Source organism: Talpa occidentalis, unplaced genomic scaffold (genome assembly GCF_014898055.3).
Source record: "Talpa occidentalis isolate TD23 unplaced genomic scaffold, MPIMG_talOcc4v2.1 talOcc4.16, whole genome shotgun sequence".
NCBI classification, from domain to species: Eukaryota; Metazoa; Chordata; class Mammalia; order Eulipotyphla; family Talpidae; genus Talpa; species Talpa occidentalis.
Window position 1 is genome coordinate 85370619 of NW_023601653.1, and position 17867 is coordinate 85388485.

At 55.2% G+C, this 17867-nt stretch overlaps 1 protein-coding gene and 1 long non-coding RNA gene across 2 annotated transcripts in view; both read left to right on the forward strand.

Annotated features, from left to right (window-relative positions):
* Positions 1 to 1488: 1488 nt before the first annotated feature.
* LOC119248501 (uncharacterized) lies at positions 1489 to 6750 on the forward strand. Its single transcript, XR_005125935.2, has 3 exons — positions 1489 to 2837; positions 3340 to 3406; positions 6439 to 6750. It is a non-coding gene; the product is annotated as an uncharacterized LOC119248501 (long non-coding RNA).
* A 942-nt stretch (positions 6751 to 7692) lies between these two features.
* Positions 7693 to 17867, forward strand: part of RASSF3 (Ras association domain family member 3) — a 43220-nt gene continuing 33045 nt past the window's right edge. Inside the window, exon 1 of the mRNA XM_054696745.1 lies at positions 7693 to 7819. Coding sequence (XP_054552720.1) covers positions 7709 to 7819 — 111 coding nt within the window. The 5' untranslated portion in view covers positions 7693 to 7708. The remainder of the gene's footprint in view (positions 7820 to 17867) is intronic.

Sequence of the window (17867 nt, forward strand, 5' to 3'; positions counted from 1 at the left end):
AGCGAGCCCGGGGCCGCCTGCTCGCGCCCGGCACTTTCAAACCGAAATCCCCACTGGGGTCCACCGCTGAAAGGCAGGTCGTTTCCACCTAACACACCCGGAACACTTAATTATTCTCACTCCCTCTTTCCTCCAGAGGGAAGCGGAGCCTTTGTTTGCAGAGCCAGGCCGGGAGCGGGTGGAGGGAGCCGGCCCAGCTCCTGTGTCCTCCACGCGGCCCCGGCCCCGCCCGCTCGCTTGCCCGGCGCTTCCTGGCCCGCTGGACGGACTTCAACGAGAAGAAAGGAAGAAAAGTTCCCGACGGAAAGGTTCGGCGCGGGGAAGACAAGGAGGCCCGGCTACATTTCTCAAAGGGAGGGAAAGTTTAGTGCGCCCCGGGCGGACCTCACGACCCAAGGCGGGGTCCGTGGAGCGCGCGCGTTGTCGGGGGAAGCAGGGTTTTATAGGGCGAGGAGAGGTCGGGTGGGAAGCTGGGCTCGTCCGGCGGGAAAAGTTTGTGGGGCAGGTAGAGGTTCTTTGTCTGAGACGAGACTCGTAGGGGGCGGGGGGAGGCTCAGCGTCTGAGTCCTCCAGGCAGGTGTCCGCATTCCTGCCCCCAGGTGGGCTTCAGGGTAGGCTTTTGCATTCCGGCCCCCTGCATGGACATGGACCTTTCACTTACCTCTCTCCTCTCTCCTCAAGGCCCCCCGTCTGCACGAGTGTGATGTTTTCTATGAATTTCTGTGGAAAGACACACGGGTCAGGAAAAGTCCTCTCAGAGTCCATTTCTTTTCTTTTTTTGAAAAGATTTATTTATGCATGCAAGAGCTGGGGTGCAGGCCAGAGGTGCGGGGGTGAGAGGACTCCCCAGAGACAGAGTGGGGAGCAGAACAGGCAGATCCACTGAGATCCACTGCTGAGGGGAGCAGCGGGGAGACAGGAGGGGTCTGCTGCGCCCTCTGGGTAGCTCCCTGGCTGGGGATCGAACTCAGGCCCTGGCGGTGACAGTGCCCAGACTTAACCCCAGGCCACCAGGGAGGCCCTGTGACTTTTTGGCAAGCTTTAATTTTTTAGCTTAATTCTTCTTTCTAGGAAGGAACAGAGCCAGGACAGGCCAGACCACGGTCAATGACGCTGTGATTCCTGCGCGCACACGGGCCTGGAGCTGACTTCTAAACACAGAGGAATAAAGAGGAAGGGACACCTTGGGTTCACAGCAGTGTTGAAGAGGGAGACAGCTGGACAAGCACACACACCACAGTCAAGTTTTCAGCTAGTTCTGGGCTCTCCTTTACGTAGGAAACTATGAGACGTAGGGTTTGGAGGGTGTTTTTTGAGCATTTTCATTTTATTTTATATATTTTTTGCATCATTCTTCATTTTTGCACCATGTACGCATTTTCATCTTGGTGAGACGTCCCCAGACAATTCCCACTCCCCTTGTTTTGATCCTACTCCCTCCTCCCCCGCCCCCCGCCCCCCCACCCCCGCCCCGTAGTCTGTCTCTGTTTTAAAGTTGCTTGTTGGTTTTGATTTTTACTTTATTATAGTTATTCTTTTTCCTGGTCCCTTATTTAGGGTTTCTAGATTCCTGCTATGAGTGAGACCATCCGGTATTTTTCTTTCTGGCTTATTTTGCTGAGCATGATCCCTTCCAGCGCCATCCATGTTGCTGCAAACTGCATATGTTTATCTTTTTTGAATGCTGAGTAATATTCCATGGTGCATATGGACCACATCTTCTTGACCAGTCATCTATTTTTGGGCATTTGGGCGGTTTCCAAAGCTTAGCTATTGTAAACAGTGCTGCTCTAAACATAGGGGTGCAGGTGCCCTTTGGAATGGATGTTTCTGTGTCCTTTGGGTAAATACCTAGGAGTGGAATTGCTGGATCCTATGGAAGCTCCATCTTTAGCAGGTTGACCCAAAGCAGTGAGAGTGAAGGCAAAGATAAACAGCTGGGACTACATCAAACTAAAGAGCTTCTGCACAGCAAAAGAGACAGTAACCATAACAAAGAGACACCCCACCGACTGGACTGGGAGAACATTTTTGCACACAACACTGATGATAAAGGACTGATCACAAAAATCTACAAAGAGCTGAAGACACTCAACAAAAAGAACGTAAATAATCCAGTCAAAAAATGGGCAGAAGAGCTAAAAAGAAATTTCTCCAAAGAGGAAATGCAAATGGCCAACAGGCATATGAAAAAATGTTCAACATCACTTGCAATCAGGGAAATGCAAATCAAAACTACCATGAGATACCATCTCACACCAGTGAGAATGGCACATATTAAAAAAACTAGCAACAACAAATGTTGGCGAGGGTGTGGAGAAAAAGGAACCCTCCTGCACTGCTGGTGGGAGTACACACTGGTCCCACCACGACGGAGAGCTGTGTGGAGGCTCCTCAACCTGCTAAAGAGACTCGGGCTTTAAGGTCACCTTCTAATGTGCGTGCCGTGTAACCAGAGCGTCGGAGGAAGAGCTAAACTGTGAATTCTAACATCATGTGTAGGACATAGTTGAAATGGCCCCAAGGGCCCCGGGGTCAGGACTGGTCATCGTGGACGTGTCGCCCAGCTTCCCGGGACTCAGTTTCCGGTGTGTGAAGGAGCAGTAATTACAGAGCCTGTGGGGGAGGCTGAGATGGCAATGTGAGAAAGTGCCCTGAGCAAAAAGCCTGGTCAGGCTGCCGTGATTACAGCCCTGCTGTTAATTTCTCCGTGTGGAAGCGCAACTGCTAACAGCAGCGTCCGGGGCCGGGAAAGCACTATCTGTAAGATTTGTGAGGAGCTGAGAAGATGAAAGGGCTCTCAGCGGCGTCTTCCCAGGAGTCAGATCTGATCCCAGGTGAGTCTGAATTGGGGTGAGGGGGTGGTGGTTGCGTGTCAGTGGAATTAGGAGAAATACACATCTTATGCTGCTTTAAAAACTTTTATTATAAAACTTAATGTGAGGGGGGCCTCCCTGGGGGCGCAGGGGTTAGTCTCAGCACGATGAAGCTGTTGCAGCCGCTGCAGCATGAGTTCAGTCCCCAGGGAGCTACCCACAGGGCGCAACAGACCTCTCCTGTCTCGCCCCTGTATCCCTCAGCAGTGGATTTCAGTGGATCCGCCTGTTCTGCTCCCCGCTCTGCCTCTGGTAAATCCTCTCACCCCCTCACCTCTGGCCTGCACCCCAGTTCTTGTAGCATAAATAAACCTTTAAAAAAAAATTAAGGCATGGGCCTCCCTGGTGGCCTAGGGGTCTGCACTGTTACCTCTGCGGCCTGGGCCCGAGTTGGACCCCGGCAGGGGACTAGGCCACAGGGTGTAGCACTACACGCACAAAGGCGCTCTCCTCCCCCTCACAGGAGTGACTCTTCATCTGAGAGGACTTGCATCTGCTTGACAAACCGCAGCCAACAGAGCTTGTTTACGGTACGTGTCCGTCACCCCCACAACCTCTCCCAGGCCCCTCCAAGCCCATCACCCCCTTTGCCTCCGTTTGATAAAGTAGGACATAGCCTGGGCTCCACCCCGTCTGCACACTCTTTGGGGTTCATGCCTGGTCTGCAGAGCCTCGCCTGTGTCGCCATCAACCCTTTCTCCCATCAGCGGCCCAGATGCGGGACCCAGGAGAGCGGAGGGAGGGGTCCTGCTCCCCTACTCTGCTTGTGACCACAGCAGTCCACTGAGATGACTCTGGGATCTCGAGTCACGTGTCCCAGTGCCCCCCCCCGCCCCCACACGCGTCCCCTGCTCTGGGTCCTCGTGAGCCGCAGGACGGACGTTTCACAAGAGGCGGCCAAGCTGTTTGTCTGTTCTCCCTGTTACGACACAGCCCCCGCCCCAGCCCCCTCCCAGTGCACCTTTCTTCACGTTTCCTTCTTGCCGCCCGTGGCTGGGAGGTAGCGCCCAAGTTCCCGGCAGGTCAAGTTTTACCTCCTCAGTTTCTCCCCAAGCGTTGATTTGATCTTTTCTCAACTTCACTGGCCTCGGCCTGAGGACAGGCGGCTCCTGAAGAACCCCCCCCCCCAACGGGAACGGGCCCGGCTGGGGCTTCCTCCTGCTCCACGACTCAGCAGATCTCACCACGCTTCCCTGATCTTTATATTTTCACACATTTTTCATGTTTTATTTTATTATTTTTTTTTTTTGGTTTAATTTATTTATTTATACAAGCACTGGGTACAGTCAGAAGCGCGGGAGGGCGAGAGAATTCACCAGAGCCAGAGCGGGGAGCAGAGCAGGCAGAAGGACCGAAGGACACTGCTGAGGGGAGCAGCGGGCGGCAGGAGAGGTCTGCGCGCCATGTGGGACCCTTACCCAGTGGCCGGGGAGCAGCCGGGGATCGAACCGGCGCCTCAGAGGCCGCGGGCAGCTTCGCAACCCAGCGCTCAACCGCTGCGCCACCGGGGAGGCCCATTTTTCATGTTTTAAAAAAGGTTTATTTATGTATGCACACAAGAGCTGGGGTGCAGGCCAGAGGTGCAGGGGGTGAGAGGACTCCCCAGAGACAGCGTGGGGAGCAAAACAGGCAGATCGACTGAAACCCACTGCTGAGGGAGCAGCGGGGAGACAGGAGGGGTCTGCTGCGCCATGTGGATCAGGTCCCTGGCTGGGGATGGACTCGGGCCATAGAGGTGACAGCCTGAGCCTGACTCCTGGGCCACCAGCGAGGCCTCCATGGACATTCTAGAGGCACCGTTTCCATTTGTATTTGCTGAGGAGGGTCCGTCTCTCTGGAAGGCCCTCCTTGCATGTGCACACGAGCACTTCTGTTTGCTGAAAGCTTCCTGGACAGAGAGTCGGGCCCGACGTCCTGGGCTCTGGCGCAGGAACAGTGTATTGAAGACCGGCCCTCAGACTGCGGCCTTGTGCGTGTGAAACTCGTCCCACGTGCAGCCAGGGACACTGTGTTTCTCCGTCTCCCCACCTCCCAGCCTCCTGAGGTGAAATCTCAGGCAAAAATTGCACAAAATGCCCTTTCATCTTTCATAGCTTGCAACGGGAGGGCCGCGCTTCCTGCTTTGAGGACACCCGCCCCTCCAGCCGGCTCTGCTTCCAGAGAGCTCAGAGGCGAGAGTTGTGCCTCCTTGAAGGGGTCACAGCAACGGCAACTACCGTGGGGCAAATGAGCACAGGTTCTCTCCACCGATTTCCAAAAATGGAGTGAAGAGCTAAAGCCCTCGGCAGGAGTGTGTGGGTGGAGAGTCAAAAGTACCTGGAGGAGCTGATCAAAATAAATATTGGGCAGTCCAGTGTCCGGCCGACTGAACAGACACAATCTTTACTCTCATTTAAAAGTTCGCACGGCGATTCCCTCTGAATAGGCTCCACCGGAACGCACTTCCGGCCCACTTGCCGCGAATCGTTCCTGGCCAGCAAAACCCTGCTTTTTCTCTGAGATCATCTGACCTGCGCTCAAGCCTATGCGGTTGGGCCTGAAGGCGGTTCTGTCCATCGTGAGCGGCTGCACCGAGGAGCTGAGACCCTTGAGGGGCTGCATGTCAAGGTCCCCACATCCCCTTTCATGGGGAATCATAATCGTCAGTAATAAATGAAGTGATTCCCCCCTTATCTGAGTGGATGCCTTAGGAATAACAGCGTAGATTTTTCAAAATACACCTCCAATTGCTTCAGATTTTTTTCCTGTAGGATTCCCTCATCGGGCATGAATAAACCTGTACTGGAATCAAAGCAAACACAGATGTTTACTCAGTAGAATCCCCACCTATTTGAGAAAAACCCAACTAATTAAGTTTTAGTTTCAAATGCCCTTTGTAAATCCTGTACCTTGCCAAAGTGATTCGAATGTAATGTTAATTTTTTTTCTCATTTGCTGGAAGTTAGAGTTCCCTGCTGTTCTTATTCAAAAGTAGATGGATATTGGGCCTCCCTGGTGGCGCAGCAGGCTGAGCGCCGCACTGTGAAGCTGCCCGCAGCCTCTGCAGCGCCGGTTTGATCCCCAGCCGGCGAGGGTCCCGCATGGCGCGCAGACCTCTCCTGCCGCCCGCTGCTCCCCTCAGCAGTGTCCTTTGGTCCTTCTGCCTGCTCTGCTCCCCGCTCTGGCTCTGGTGGATTCTCTCACCCTCCTGCGCTTCTGACTGTACCCCGTGCTTGTATAAAATAAATAAATAAATCTTAAAAAAAAAAAAGTAGATATTTATCTTTGTAGCTTGGTTGAAATATAAGAATTTTTAGCCAACCTATATTTAGCTTATAAGAAGTGGAAATTGTCCGCGAACATCTTTTGCCCCAGTGTGTTTGTGCAGTATTGGATTTTTAAAATTTACCAATCTTGTAACTTCAAAGTTTTTATCCTGTTATTACTTTATTTGACTCCTCAATCTTAAGCTGATTTTGCTTTGGAATATTTTTGCTCATTTTCTGTTTAGATCCCCATGAGAAAAGAAATTTGTAGGCATAGAGTGGTATTTTTTTCCTTGTTTTTCTTAATGCCTTTGCAGATTTCCAGGTGTCTCCACCAGGATCCTCTCTTCATCCATGTGGGCCTTACTGAACGTATCCTGCTTGGCCGCCTCCCTGGTGGCGCAAGGGGTTAAGCGTCAGCGCTGTGAAGCTGGCCACAGCCTCTGCAGCCTGAGTTCGATCCCCGGCCAGGGACACACCCATGTGGTGCAGCAGACCTCTCCTGAGTGACTCGCCTGCTGCTCCCCTCAGCAGTGGATTTCAGTGCATCCGCCTGTTCTGCTCCCCACTCTGTCTCTGGGGAGTCCTCTCACCCCCAAACCTCTGGTCTACACCCTGGCTCTTGCATGTGTAAGTAAATAAAAATAAATCTTTTTTTTAAAAAGATGTATTTATTTATGCATACGAGAACTGGGGTGTAGGCCAGAGGTGTGGGGGTGAGAGGACTCCCCAGAGTGGGGAGCAGAACAGGCGGATCCACTGAAGTCCACTGCTGAGGGGTGCAGCGGGGGACAGGAGGGGTCTGCCGCGCCACGTGGGCAGCTTCCTGGCCGGGGATCGAACTGAGGCCGCAGCAGCGACAGCCTGAGACTGACCCCCGCGCCCCGGGGGCGCGTCCTCGCGTCTTCGCTGCACAGACCCAGCGACCCCCGTCGGCGACAAGCGGCGGCTCCGCCCGCCGCCCGACGACTGGGGCTCCGGGCCGCGAAGCCTCGCCGGGGCCGGGCGGCGGGAGACCCGGGGCGACCGGGTCCTCCAAGGACTCCCCGAGCGACCCGCGCGGCCCGGCGGCCCCTCCCCCCACCCCCCCCGCGCCGGACGCCCGGAACCGCACGGTGGGGCGGGGCGCCGGCGGGTCTGGCCCGGGGCGGGACCGCAAGGACCCGCTCGCCCCGGCCCGGCGCCGCTTCCGACGGAGAGGCGTCGCGAGCACAGCCGCCCCCACCGGCAGCCCGCGAACCCCGCTCTCGGGGTCCCGGCACTGAGGGGGAGCCGCGCCCGCGGGGGCGTGTCCCGACGGGAGGGGCGTGTCCCGACGGCTGGGCGTGTCCTGACGGAGGGGCGTGTCCCGACGGCTGGGCGTGTCCTGACGGAGGGGCGTGTCCCGACGACGGGGGCGTGTCCTGACGGGAGGGGCGTGTCCCGACGGCGGGGGCGTGTCCTGACGGGAGGGGCGTGTCCCGCCGGGCCTGGGCGTTCCGGGCCGGGCGCGGAGCCGGCGGGCGCGCGGGGCTGCGGGCCGAGCGGCGGCACCTCGCGGGCGGGCGGGCGGCTCCCTGCTGTGCGCCGGGGCCGCGCGGCGGCAGCATGAGCAGCGGCTACAGCAGCCTGGAGGAGGACGCCGAGGACTTCTTCTTCACCGCGCGGACCTCCTTCTTCCGCCGGCCGCCCCCGGGCAAGCCCCGCGCCGGCGCGCAGGTGAGGCCGCGTCCGCGCGGGCGGGAGGGGCCCCGGGGCAGAGCGGGCCGGGCCGGGTGCGGGGCGCGGGCTGCGCCCCGTCGGGCCCGGCGCGGGGGGCCGCGAGCAGCGAGCCGGGCCCGGCCACGTCCTCCCTTGGGGGCGCGCGGGGGGCGCGGGGCGCGGGGGGCGGGAGGGGCGCGGCGCCCGCGTCCACCCGACGGGCCGGCCGGGCCGGGCGGCCCTTCCTGGACCGCAGCCGGGCGGCGCCGGCGGGCGGGGGGGGCGGCTGTGTCAGCGCTGCCCGGCCCGGCCGCCCCGTCGCGCGCGCCGAGGTCGGGCTTCTCCGGCCGCGCAGGCCGCGAACGCCCGAGGACGGGACGGGACGGGACGGGACGGGGGCGCGGGCGGGGCGGCCAGCAAGTGTCCGCTCCTCGGCCGGAGTGTGGGGTCCCCCGGCCCCCCCGGCCCGGCCCGCGGGAGAAGCGCCGGCCCCGCCGCGTCGGGAGCGGAGCCTGCGTGGCCTAATCGTCCGCCGACGGCCCCGCCTCCCGCGCGTCAGGGCTGCGCCCCGGCCGGGGTCCCCCGCTGGCCCTGGGTGGCCGCGGCCAGGGGGCCGGGGCGGGGCTCGCCGCCGGGCTGGGCTCTGCGGCCGCGTTCCGCGGCGGGCGTGTGATTCCCTCGTCGTCGCGGGCCGCTGACTCGGCTGCGGCCCGGGCCCTCCTGGGGTGCTCCAGGGCACCCCGATCTGAAAGGGGTGGCCTGACGGGGGGTCCTCACCCGCGCTGAGGGGCTCTGGGAGGACGCGGCTGCCGGCGCGCGCAGAGGCCGGCGAGGGGTGTGTTGACGGGAGAGTGAAGAGTTTGAGAACTCGGGGAACGGGGACGGGGGGTCGCCCGTGGACGCGCCTGCCCGTTTGTCCTGCCGAGCTGGGCCCGCGCGCCGGGCGCTGGAGGAAAAGCAAGTGGCCGCCAGGCCCGCATGGCGGGGACGCCCAGCCCCGCTGCTGGCTCCGCCCCGCCCGGCGCCTCCCGGGGAGGGTGACTGCAGGGTCTGCCGCCCGTGGTGTCTGGGGTCTCCCTGGCCTGGGTGGGGGTGGAGCCCAAAATATTTGTGGGGTTGGCTCGGGCGCCGACCCCAGGACCTGCCGGCTCAGCGGCTGGCGTCCTCCGGTTCTTCAGGCCGCCGTCCGGCCTCGGGTGGCTCCAGGTAGTCACCCCAAGCCCGCAGGGAGGGGCCTTTGTGGGTCAGGAGCTCCCAAGGCTCGGGGAGCGCTGCGCCAGGAACTGTGGGCGAAGGCCGGCAGGGACCTTCTCAGGCCGGGTGCGCTTTCTGCCCCTTCTCTCTCCCGGGCCGCCCCTGGCCCGCCTGCCGCGTCCTCCGGCGCCGGGAGCGCTGCCCACCGCGTGGTCGCGGGGGTGGGACCCAGAGCTGACCGGTCTCCAGGAAACCCGCAGGCTCCTGGATTCTCGCGGGGAGCTGCTCCCTCCCCCAGGCGGCGTATCCCGGCTGGAGCTGCGAGAGAGAAGCTTCAGGCCTGCAAAAAGTGAAAACGTCCTTTTTCCTGGCGCGCACACGTTGTTTTGTGTTCACGGGGCTCCCTCGGCGCCGCTGGCCTGCAGAGTGCCCTGACTTACTGCGTGTTTGAAGTACGGCGGTAAAATTCACACGGTTAAGACCAGGTTGTTTTTTTTTTTTTTTCCCAAAGATTATTTATGCACACAAGAGCTGGGGTGCAGGCCAGAGGTGCGGGGGTGAGAGGACTCCCCAGAGACAGAGCGGGGAGCAGAACAGACAGACGGACTGAAACCCACTGCTGAGGGGAGCAGCGGGGAGACAGGAGAGGTCTGCTGCGCCATGTGGGTAGCTCCCTGGCCAGCCAGGGATCAAATTCGTGCTGCAGAGGCTGCGGACAGCTTCACAGTGCACCGCCTAACCCCTTGCGCCACCAGGGAGGCCCAAGACCAGGTTTTTGTTTGAAGAGCATACTACGTGTACCCTGAAGCTTTGCTGTGTCCCCCCTTACAGAGCTCGCACCCGGCGCTGGGTCACAGACTGACTTGCCGGCTGGAGTAAGGTGGAGACCGAACTCTGAATTTTAGTGGGCATTTTGGTTTAAAGAAGTGACTCAGCCAGTCTGTTAAATTCCTGATAAGATTTGTGAGCTAAGGAAGTGAAACTTAGAATAAATTGATAAGGATTAAGGTTCTCTGTGCTGGTGGCTGTAAGATAAGCACTTTGGAATCTGGTGTAGAAACGAAATTTACCTTTTCTTTCGAGAGGTGAAGAGGGAAGGATCTATATTGATAATCGTGATTTTCTGGGGCTGTCACACCTGGTGGAAAAGCCAGGACAGTGCGGTTCCTAGAGCTCTTGAAAACATCCAGAGCAAGCAGGGTGTTGTGGTAAATGCGGAACGGGGAGAGGGCAGGGCTGTGAGACTGTCTCTTCTCTGTCTGCTCCACAGTGACAGAAATTGTACATCTATAAAGAAAATGCTGCGGGCCTCCCCGGTGGCGCAGCGGTTGAGCGCTGGGTGGCGAAGCTGCCTGCAGCCTCTGCAGCGCCGGTTCGATCCCCGGCCTCCAAGCGAGAGTCCCACATGGCGCGCAGACCTCTCCTGCCACCCCCTGCTCCCCTCGGCAGTGTCCTTCGGTCCTTCTGCCTGCTCTGCTCCCCGCTCTGGCTCTGGTGGATTCTCTCACCCTCCTGCGCTTCTGACTGTACCCAGTGCTTGCATAAATAAATACAAAAATATGTAAAAATAAATACCTTCTTTTTTTTTTTTTTTTAAATTCTTTTTTTTTTAAAGATTTATTTATTTATTTATTTATTTATTTATTTATTTATTTATTTATTTATTTATACAAGCGCTGGGTACAGTCAGAAGCACAGGAGGGTGAGAGAATTCACCAGAGCCAGAGCGGGGAGCAGAGCAGGCAGAAGGACCGAAGTACACTGCTGAGGGGAGCAGCGGGCGGCAGGAGAGGTCTGCACGCCACATGGGACCCTCCTCCGGTGGCCGGGGAGCAGCCGGGGATCGAACCGGTGCTGCAGAGGCTGCGGGCAGCTTCGCAACCCAGCGCTCAACCGCTGCGCCACCGGGGAGGCCCAATAAATACCTTCTTTTAAAAAAAGAAGAAAGAGCCTGTCTAAAGGGAACGCACAAGTGGCTTTTTTGTGGTGCTTTTGTTATAGGGCAGGGAGAGGGGCAGCCCAAACCCCGCAAACCTGCCTATTCTAAATGGGTTCTGCCATCCGCCGCATCAACACAAAACATAGGAGACTTTAATGGGAAGGAACTTTAATAAAACTAGGAAACAATACAGGAAAGGCAAAGAGTCTAGTTTCTAAGTGAAGCATCCAGAGTTACCCGTCCCCTCGTGGGTAAAAGTCCATCCACATGGGATTGGCCCAGAGCAAGGCCCCAAAGCCTGCCCCAAGTCTAAAGCACCTTCAAGTGGGGACCCACAGAAAAGGGTCACAAACAACCGGACAAGCCCGGAAGGAAAAGAGCAAAATCAACATCAAGATAAAAGCTGCCATGGTCACCTCCCCATGGGTCTCACCCACATCTGTGTCACCCCGTCCACGACCAAAAGACAAGCGCAGTTTCTTCACGTGTCTCTAGGCTCCATGTGCCTCCTCCAGGTCTCCTGGCTCCATCCTGCTTCCTTCCTTCCTCAGTCTCTTCTGCAGCTTCTCCTCTTCCTGCTCAGCTCCACCCTCCCTTGGGTGGGGCAGGGAACCTCCCCCTTTCCTGGGGACCACCCTGTTACACTTTGAAGGTCATCATGTTTATTGCTGTTCCGCAGGGCCTCTGATCACCTGCGCAGCGGCCGCCGGGGCGTGTAGGTGGAGGGAAGGACCTGTCCTGGCTTGGTGATCACTGGTCTTCACTGGACCACCTCGTGATGCTCCGGAGAAGCCTCTGGAGGCTGCGACACACCTCGTTACGGGGTTCACCGAGGAGCCACATTTCGGGGGAGGGCTGCAGGTTTTCTGACTCAAATTCCATTCTCCTTTCCGTTGTTCTCAGCTCCAAAAGTAAATTTAAGATTTGATTTTCCCTTGGCAAATACAGACATCTGCACGTTAGGAGCTTTTTAAATCTTTGCCTCCCTGTCCCGTCCGGCAGGTATCTTCATCACAGTGTTGGTGAGAAATGGAATAGGGACCTCCCCAGTGGCCTAGCACACTGTCGCTGCTGTGGCCTGAGTTCCATCCCCGGCCAGGGAGCTCCCCACATGGCGAGGCAGACCTCTCCCATCTCCCCGCTGCTCCCCTCAACGGTGTATTTCATCAGTCTGCCTGCTCTGCTCCCCACTCTGTCTCTGGCGGATCCTCTCACCGCCCCCCTCCTCTGGTCTGTACCCCAGCTCTTGTGTGCATAAATAAAAATAAATCTAAAGAAAAAGTAGAATAGGCAAGTCTTGAAATCTTAAAACTGTCTTCTAAATCACCTACACTTTTTGAAAAGTCGTAGTGAAGAATTGTTTAATAAGGCAAGCCTGTGAGACTCACCTCCACATGACAGGCCTCAAATTCCCCTGTGAATTTTATTCCTTATTATCATTTCAATATTTTCTGTGGTTCTCTCGTTGCTTCCATGTCTGACTGCTCACATCGGTTGTAACGAGTCGCACAATTTTAGTGTTTCCATTAGACGTTTTGGTGATGGGTCACTGAGGGCCAAAGCATGGCAGTTTACCCCACAAAGTTATTTTGACTGCACTGTCCTGGCTTTTTATGCTCACCTTCTAATCCCTGTCCTGCCGAGCATAGACAACCCCTCCAGTCCTGCCCGGCGCACGGCGACCTGCTCACACGTCCTCGTGTCTGCTGGAGTCTGGCGCCGCAGCGCTCCTCCGCGGGAACACGTGTGAGCAGAGCTCACGGGGACAGATCGTCCTCCAACCGCATTTCAGAAGAAAATTAGTTGTCAGTCTTACTTGTCCGCGTGGATGGGCAATCTGCTCTTTACGCGTTTCTTCTGGCTGACTTGCAAGGTTTGCAGTTATTTGGAAAGCAGTGACACGAAATGTTTATGAAAAGAAAAGCTAAAAATACCCAATAGAGTGGCTGTTCTTTCTAGACTGTCGTTGGCCGTGAGAGCGGGTCACACTGTGAACATTTTCTGGAGAGAAAAAGTGAGGTTCTCGTGTGCCCTGCTGACCGCCTCGGCCCTGGACACAGCCCTGCTTGCCTCCGGCGGCCTCGGGGGTCGCTGCCTCTGTGAGAGCCCCAGTCAGAGGCTGCTGCCTTAAGACAGATACTGACAGAGTCCTCATGTAACACTGTTGGTAGGTGATTTTCTTTCTTTCTTTCTTTTTTTTTTTTTTTTAAGATTTATTTATTTCTGCACACAAGAGCTGGGGTACAGGCCAGAGGTGCGGGGGAGAGAGGATTCACCAGAGACAGGGTGGGGAGCAGAACAGGTGGAGCCACTGAAATCCACTGCTGAGGGGAGCAGCGGGGAGACAGGAGGTCTGCTGCGCCCTGTGGGTAGCTCCCTGGCTGGGGATTGAACTTGTGCTGCAGAGACTGTGGACAGCTTCATAGGCTGCGTCTTAACCCCTTGTGCTACCAGGAAGACCCCGAGATCCACAGTGTTATTGACAAAGTTTTATCACTTTCATACCAGCATTTGAGGTTGTGAAACTTCTGTGGGGAGAACTTCCCTTTTGTCACATAAACACTCATAGGAGGGGCCTCCCTGGGGGCGCAGGGGTGAAGTCTCAGCACTGAAGCTGTCCGCAGCCTCCGCAGCATGGGTTCTGTCCCGGCTAGGGAGCTGCCCACAGGGCCCAGCAGACCTCTCCTGTCTCCCCGCTGCTCCCCTCAGCAGTGGGTTTCAGTGGATCTGCCTGTTCTGCTCCCCACTCTGTCTCTGATGAATCCCTCACCCCCCACACCTCTGGCCTGTACCCCAGCTCTTGTGTGCATAAATAAATAAAAGAACTGATAGGCTACTGCCCTAGTGGCTCTCTAACTATTCTCTGCCTTCAGTTTACAGACTAGGTTCATTATTTCACAGAGTATTAAAACAGCAAGAGTATTATGCACTTTTATGTACCGTAATTGCTAAGTGCTGCTACATAATTCAGTGTGCTAAGAATAATTTACTGATTGTATATTGCAACGCTCAGTTCTTTTTCCACATGCTAAACAAAGTAAGATGAATAGAGGAGAAAAAAGGATGGATTTGGGAATTAGAGACCAAGAAGAATAAATTTAGAAGATCTTGGATTTAAGAGATTTATAGTGTCATTGACAGTGTTTTCATGAAATTAATGCAGGTTGTGCGAAGTGTATGTGTTTAGACTGTGTGAGGTCAGGGAGGTAGTTTTCTAAGTTTGTTTCCCAAGTATTTATTGAATATTTACAGTATGCTAGAGGGCGGGTGAACAGAACAGATAGAAATCTCCCATGGAGTTTGGTTGGTCTGCGTGGACCATCTCTCAAGCATGACAAAGAGCGAGATCATTAGTTAACATGGGCTCCACCTTGGGCCTCCCCAGCGGCCTAGGGGTTAAGACTCAGCTCTGTCATCTCTAGGGCCTGAGTGAGATCCTGGCCAGGGAGTGACCCACAGGGCGCAGCTGCTCCCCTCAGCAGTGTGTTTCAGGGGATCCCCCTATTCTGCTCCCCACTCTGTCTCTGGTGGAGCCTCTCACCCCGCCCCCCCCCCCACCTCTGGTCTGTACCCCAGCCCTTGTATGCATAAATAAATAAATCTTTAAATTTTTTTTTAAAAAGCCCCTTTATTTTTAAACTAGTTTCATTGCCCCCCTAGTTCCACCGGATATAATCATTACAATAGAGGGAGAAGCCTTATAAAGGCACCTCATTGTTGTTTAATGCGCAGTACTTTAACAGTGAATTGGATGGATGTTTTTGTGCCTTCTAAGTGGATCTTCCTCTTGCTGTGAGCTGGGGCATAGGTGGCCTCTGACCCATTTGCTGGATGGGCGGAACCTTGAGAAAGCTGCTCCAGAATCCCCTGCAGGGGTGGTTCCCCTTTTATTTTCAGTCAGCAGAACTTTAGGTTATTTTTTTGACCTGCTCTGTTTGTACAAAGGGACATTACATCCCTGGCATTTTGCAATCATTTAGAGTGAGTTTCGGGCTGACATCACTGAAACTCCTCACAAAATCCTTCTCTCTCCTGCAACAGGCACAGGACAAGCTTTGCTTAGACAGTGTCACCAGCACCGGGAACACTCGCTGATGGGTCCCCTCCCAGCTGTGTAAAAAGGGGTCTGGAAGCGCCCGTTTATCTTTGAACTTCTGTAAATTTAGCACATGGTTTCCATCCCCCCTGCTGGCATTCAGAGGAACTGAGTTATCTTACATGTAGACCAGGTGCTGGGGAGAGGGTGTTCGCCCACGACTATAAAAATCCCATCGGGGCCTCCCTGGTGGTGCGGGGGGTACAGTCTCAGCATCACCTCTGCGCAGGAGTTTGATTCCTGAGTTCGATGCCCGGCCAGGGAGGTGACCACAAATGCTTGTTTTGAGGACCTTTAAAATATTTTTTCAGTTAAGTCGCAGGAAGTTACATGTACAAGATAAAGTTCTTAAATAGCCAACAAAAGTTAAAAAACTTTTATGAAATTTAAAACATTTTTTGAAATTTCACAAAATGTAAAACAACACAACTACGTGCACTACCCAGAAGGAACACCCCAATGCTAAGAGGGAGCTTAATCTTCCGTAGTGCCTGACAGTTCATGGAGTAATAAGGGATTGCAGGTCAGCTGGTTTATTGAACTCTCATTTCAGGGGAACTTTGAGGTGAGAAATTAAACTAACAGAAGCTTTATCCATGTAGACCTTAAGTAGAGCCACGTTTAATTCACGGCAGAGGGGAACTCACAGGTACCTGACTGTAGCTGTGACTTCCCAGCTATGGGAAAATGTAAATATTACGTAGGTGGTTTGTAGGTGGTTTAAAGAAACAATAGTGTTACGTTTGTCCCTTTAAGTTCTGCTTCTCTTTGTTTAAACAAGCCTTTCATAGCTTTATCTCGCCAGTTTTCCTCTGGGGGGGAAGGCAGCGCCTCCTCAGAGCTTTCACCCGTGTTGATTGTGTGGTAGGCCGCTGGCTGGATGGAGGGGTGTTGGGGTGGGGGTTCATGCTGGGCTCTCCTGTTGGTTTCTGCTAGAGCAAATGTGTTCTGAGGGTCAGCCCAGAGAATGGTCATTGCTGCTATGCCGGGGAGAGGATCTGGACATATGTCGGAGGGGGAAGACAGTGTCTTTCAAACCTAGAACCAGTATCAGCAGAGCAGCTTAAAATCCATTCCTACTGTGGGTATCCGGGACAGTTTGAAAGTGAACATTATTCTGCATCTTGAACTTTAGGTTTATTTATACAAGAGCCGGGGTACAGTCAAAGGCGCGGGAGGGTGAGAGGACTCACCAGAGATAGAGCGGGGAGCAGAACAGGCAGACTGACTGAAGTACACTGCTGAGGGGAGCAGCAGGGGAGACACGTCTGCTGTGCCATGTGGGTTTCTCCCTGGCCGGCGGGGAATCGAACCGGCGCTGCAGAGGCTGCGGACAGCCTCACAGCGCGGCTCATCCCACCGCACCACCAGGGAGGCACCACCATCTTGAACTTTTGAGGTGAGACTAAACATTCCCACTATTGGGGAGAGGAAATTTAAAGTTACTTTCGGCTGGAAGTGTGTGTTCTGGACTGCTGGCCTGAGTGTAGGTGGCTGTGTAAGAGCCTGCACTCTCGGGAGAGTCGCTGTGTCTGGTCAGCCTCAGTTTCCTCATCTGTAAGGCAGCAGGTGACTGCTCTGCAGAGGTTAGGTGCCTGGCTCACTTCAAGCAACCGTAAGTCTTAGCGATCGTTATTTTGAGAATGTTCTGTTATATTTGATCATGTACTTCTCCTTGGAGGGTGCTGGGCTGAGTGGAGAACTGAGCGCGTTGAGAGGTTTGAAGTGAACTAAGAATCCAGCTAAAGAATGGGCGATGGCGGGACGCTTGGTCCCTCTCTCTGGCTTTATTGATTGAAGTGAATCAGAAACCTCAGTGGAGCTGACCCATAAAGAGCACGGCTGTTCCTGGAGGCTTCGTTTTCCTCCTCTGCTGTGTTGTTTTTCTTTTCAAACCCCTTTCACTGTCACTGTAGTGCTTTGTTCTCTGATGAAAGGCTGTTTCCTCCCGACCACGCCTCAGACATTGGATCAAAATTTTCACCAACTTCTTCCTTTAAAGCTCACCACCCCAGTGGGGAGAGAATGAGCAGGCCTGTCAAACTGCGCTTTTTCACTCGTGTGAAAAATTCCTTTCTTTTTTCTCTTTCCGCTTCCTCTGCTCTCCGGCTCACCTGCCCCTGCAGGACTCTGGCTGCAGCGTGTCGCCGCTGGCTTGACTTGGCGGCAGAGTCCTCTTCCTGGGTTTTTCCTTTTCCTCCAGACGTTCTCAGTCACCTTGCACTCATTGTTTCAGTAACTTGGTCACTGTTTCATTCCTGGTTTTCATAAGATCAAGTCGGATGAGGTGTCAGGACGCAAAATTTAACCGAGTACCTTTCTGTTGTGTTTATTCAGTGATTCGCGACAAGGCAGCTTCCCATCTACAGGGACGGGTCTGAGCTGCGCAGGGAGGAGGGAGTGGGGCCCGGATGTCACACTGGCGAGAAGTGGATGGGGGGCTCTGCCAGGCAGGCTGCGCCTTTAGTGCTGACCGGAGAGTCCTGCTACGGCCTTAAGATCCCATTTCTGGAAGAGCCCGAACTGTAACTGAGTTTTAGTTTGGTGGGAGAGGGCTTAGCACTGGGGCTCCATTTTGGGCTGATTGTTTGTCTTTAACCAAGGTAATTTGTGTGAACTTTGTGTCGTGTTGCAAAGGCAGATGCCATAACGGTTGTCAGAATCCAGCTCCTCCAGTTCCACACGCCGTGTCTGGCTCTCTCAGGGATTTCGCGTAGCTGGACACAGTCCTAGTTCCCACAATAAGCTCATGCAATTGCAAAGCAGGCATGAGAGAAGCCTGGTGAGTCATGGGAATTGTTTGACCAGCTCTTCAGACTTCACTTATGTTCTGTAAA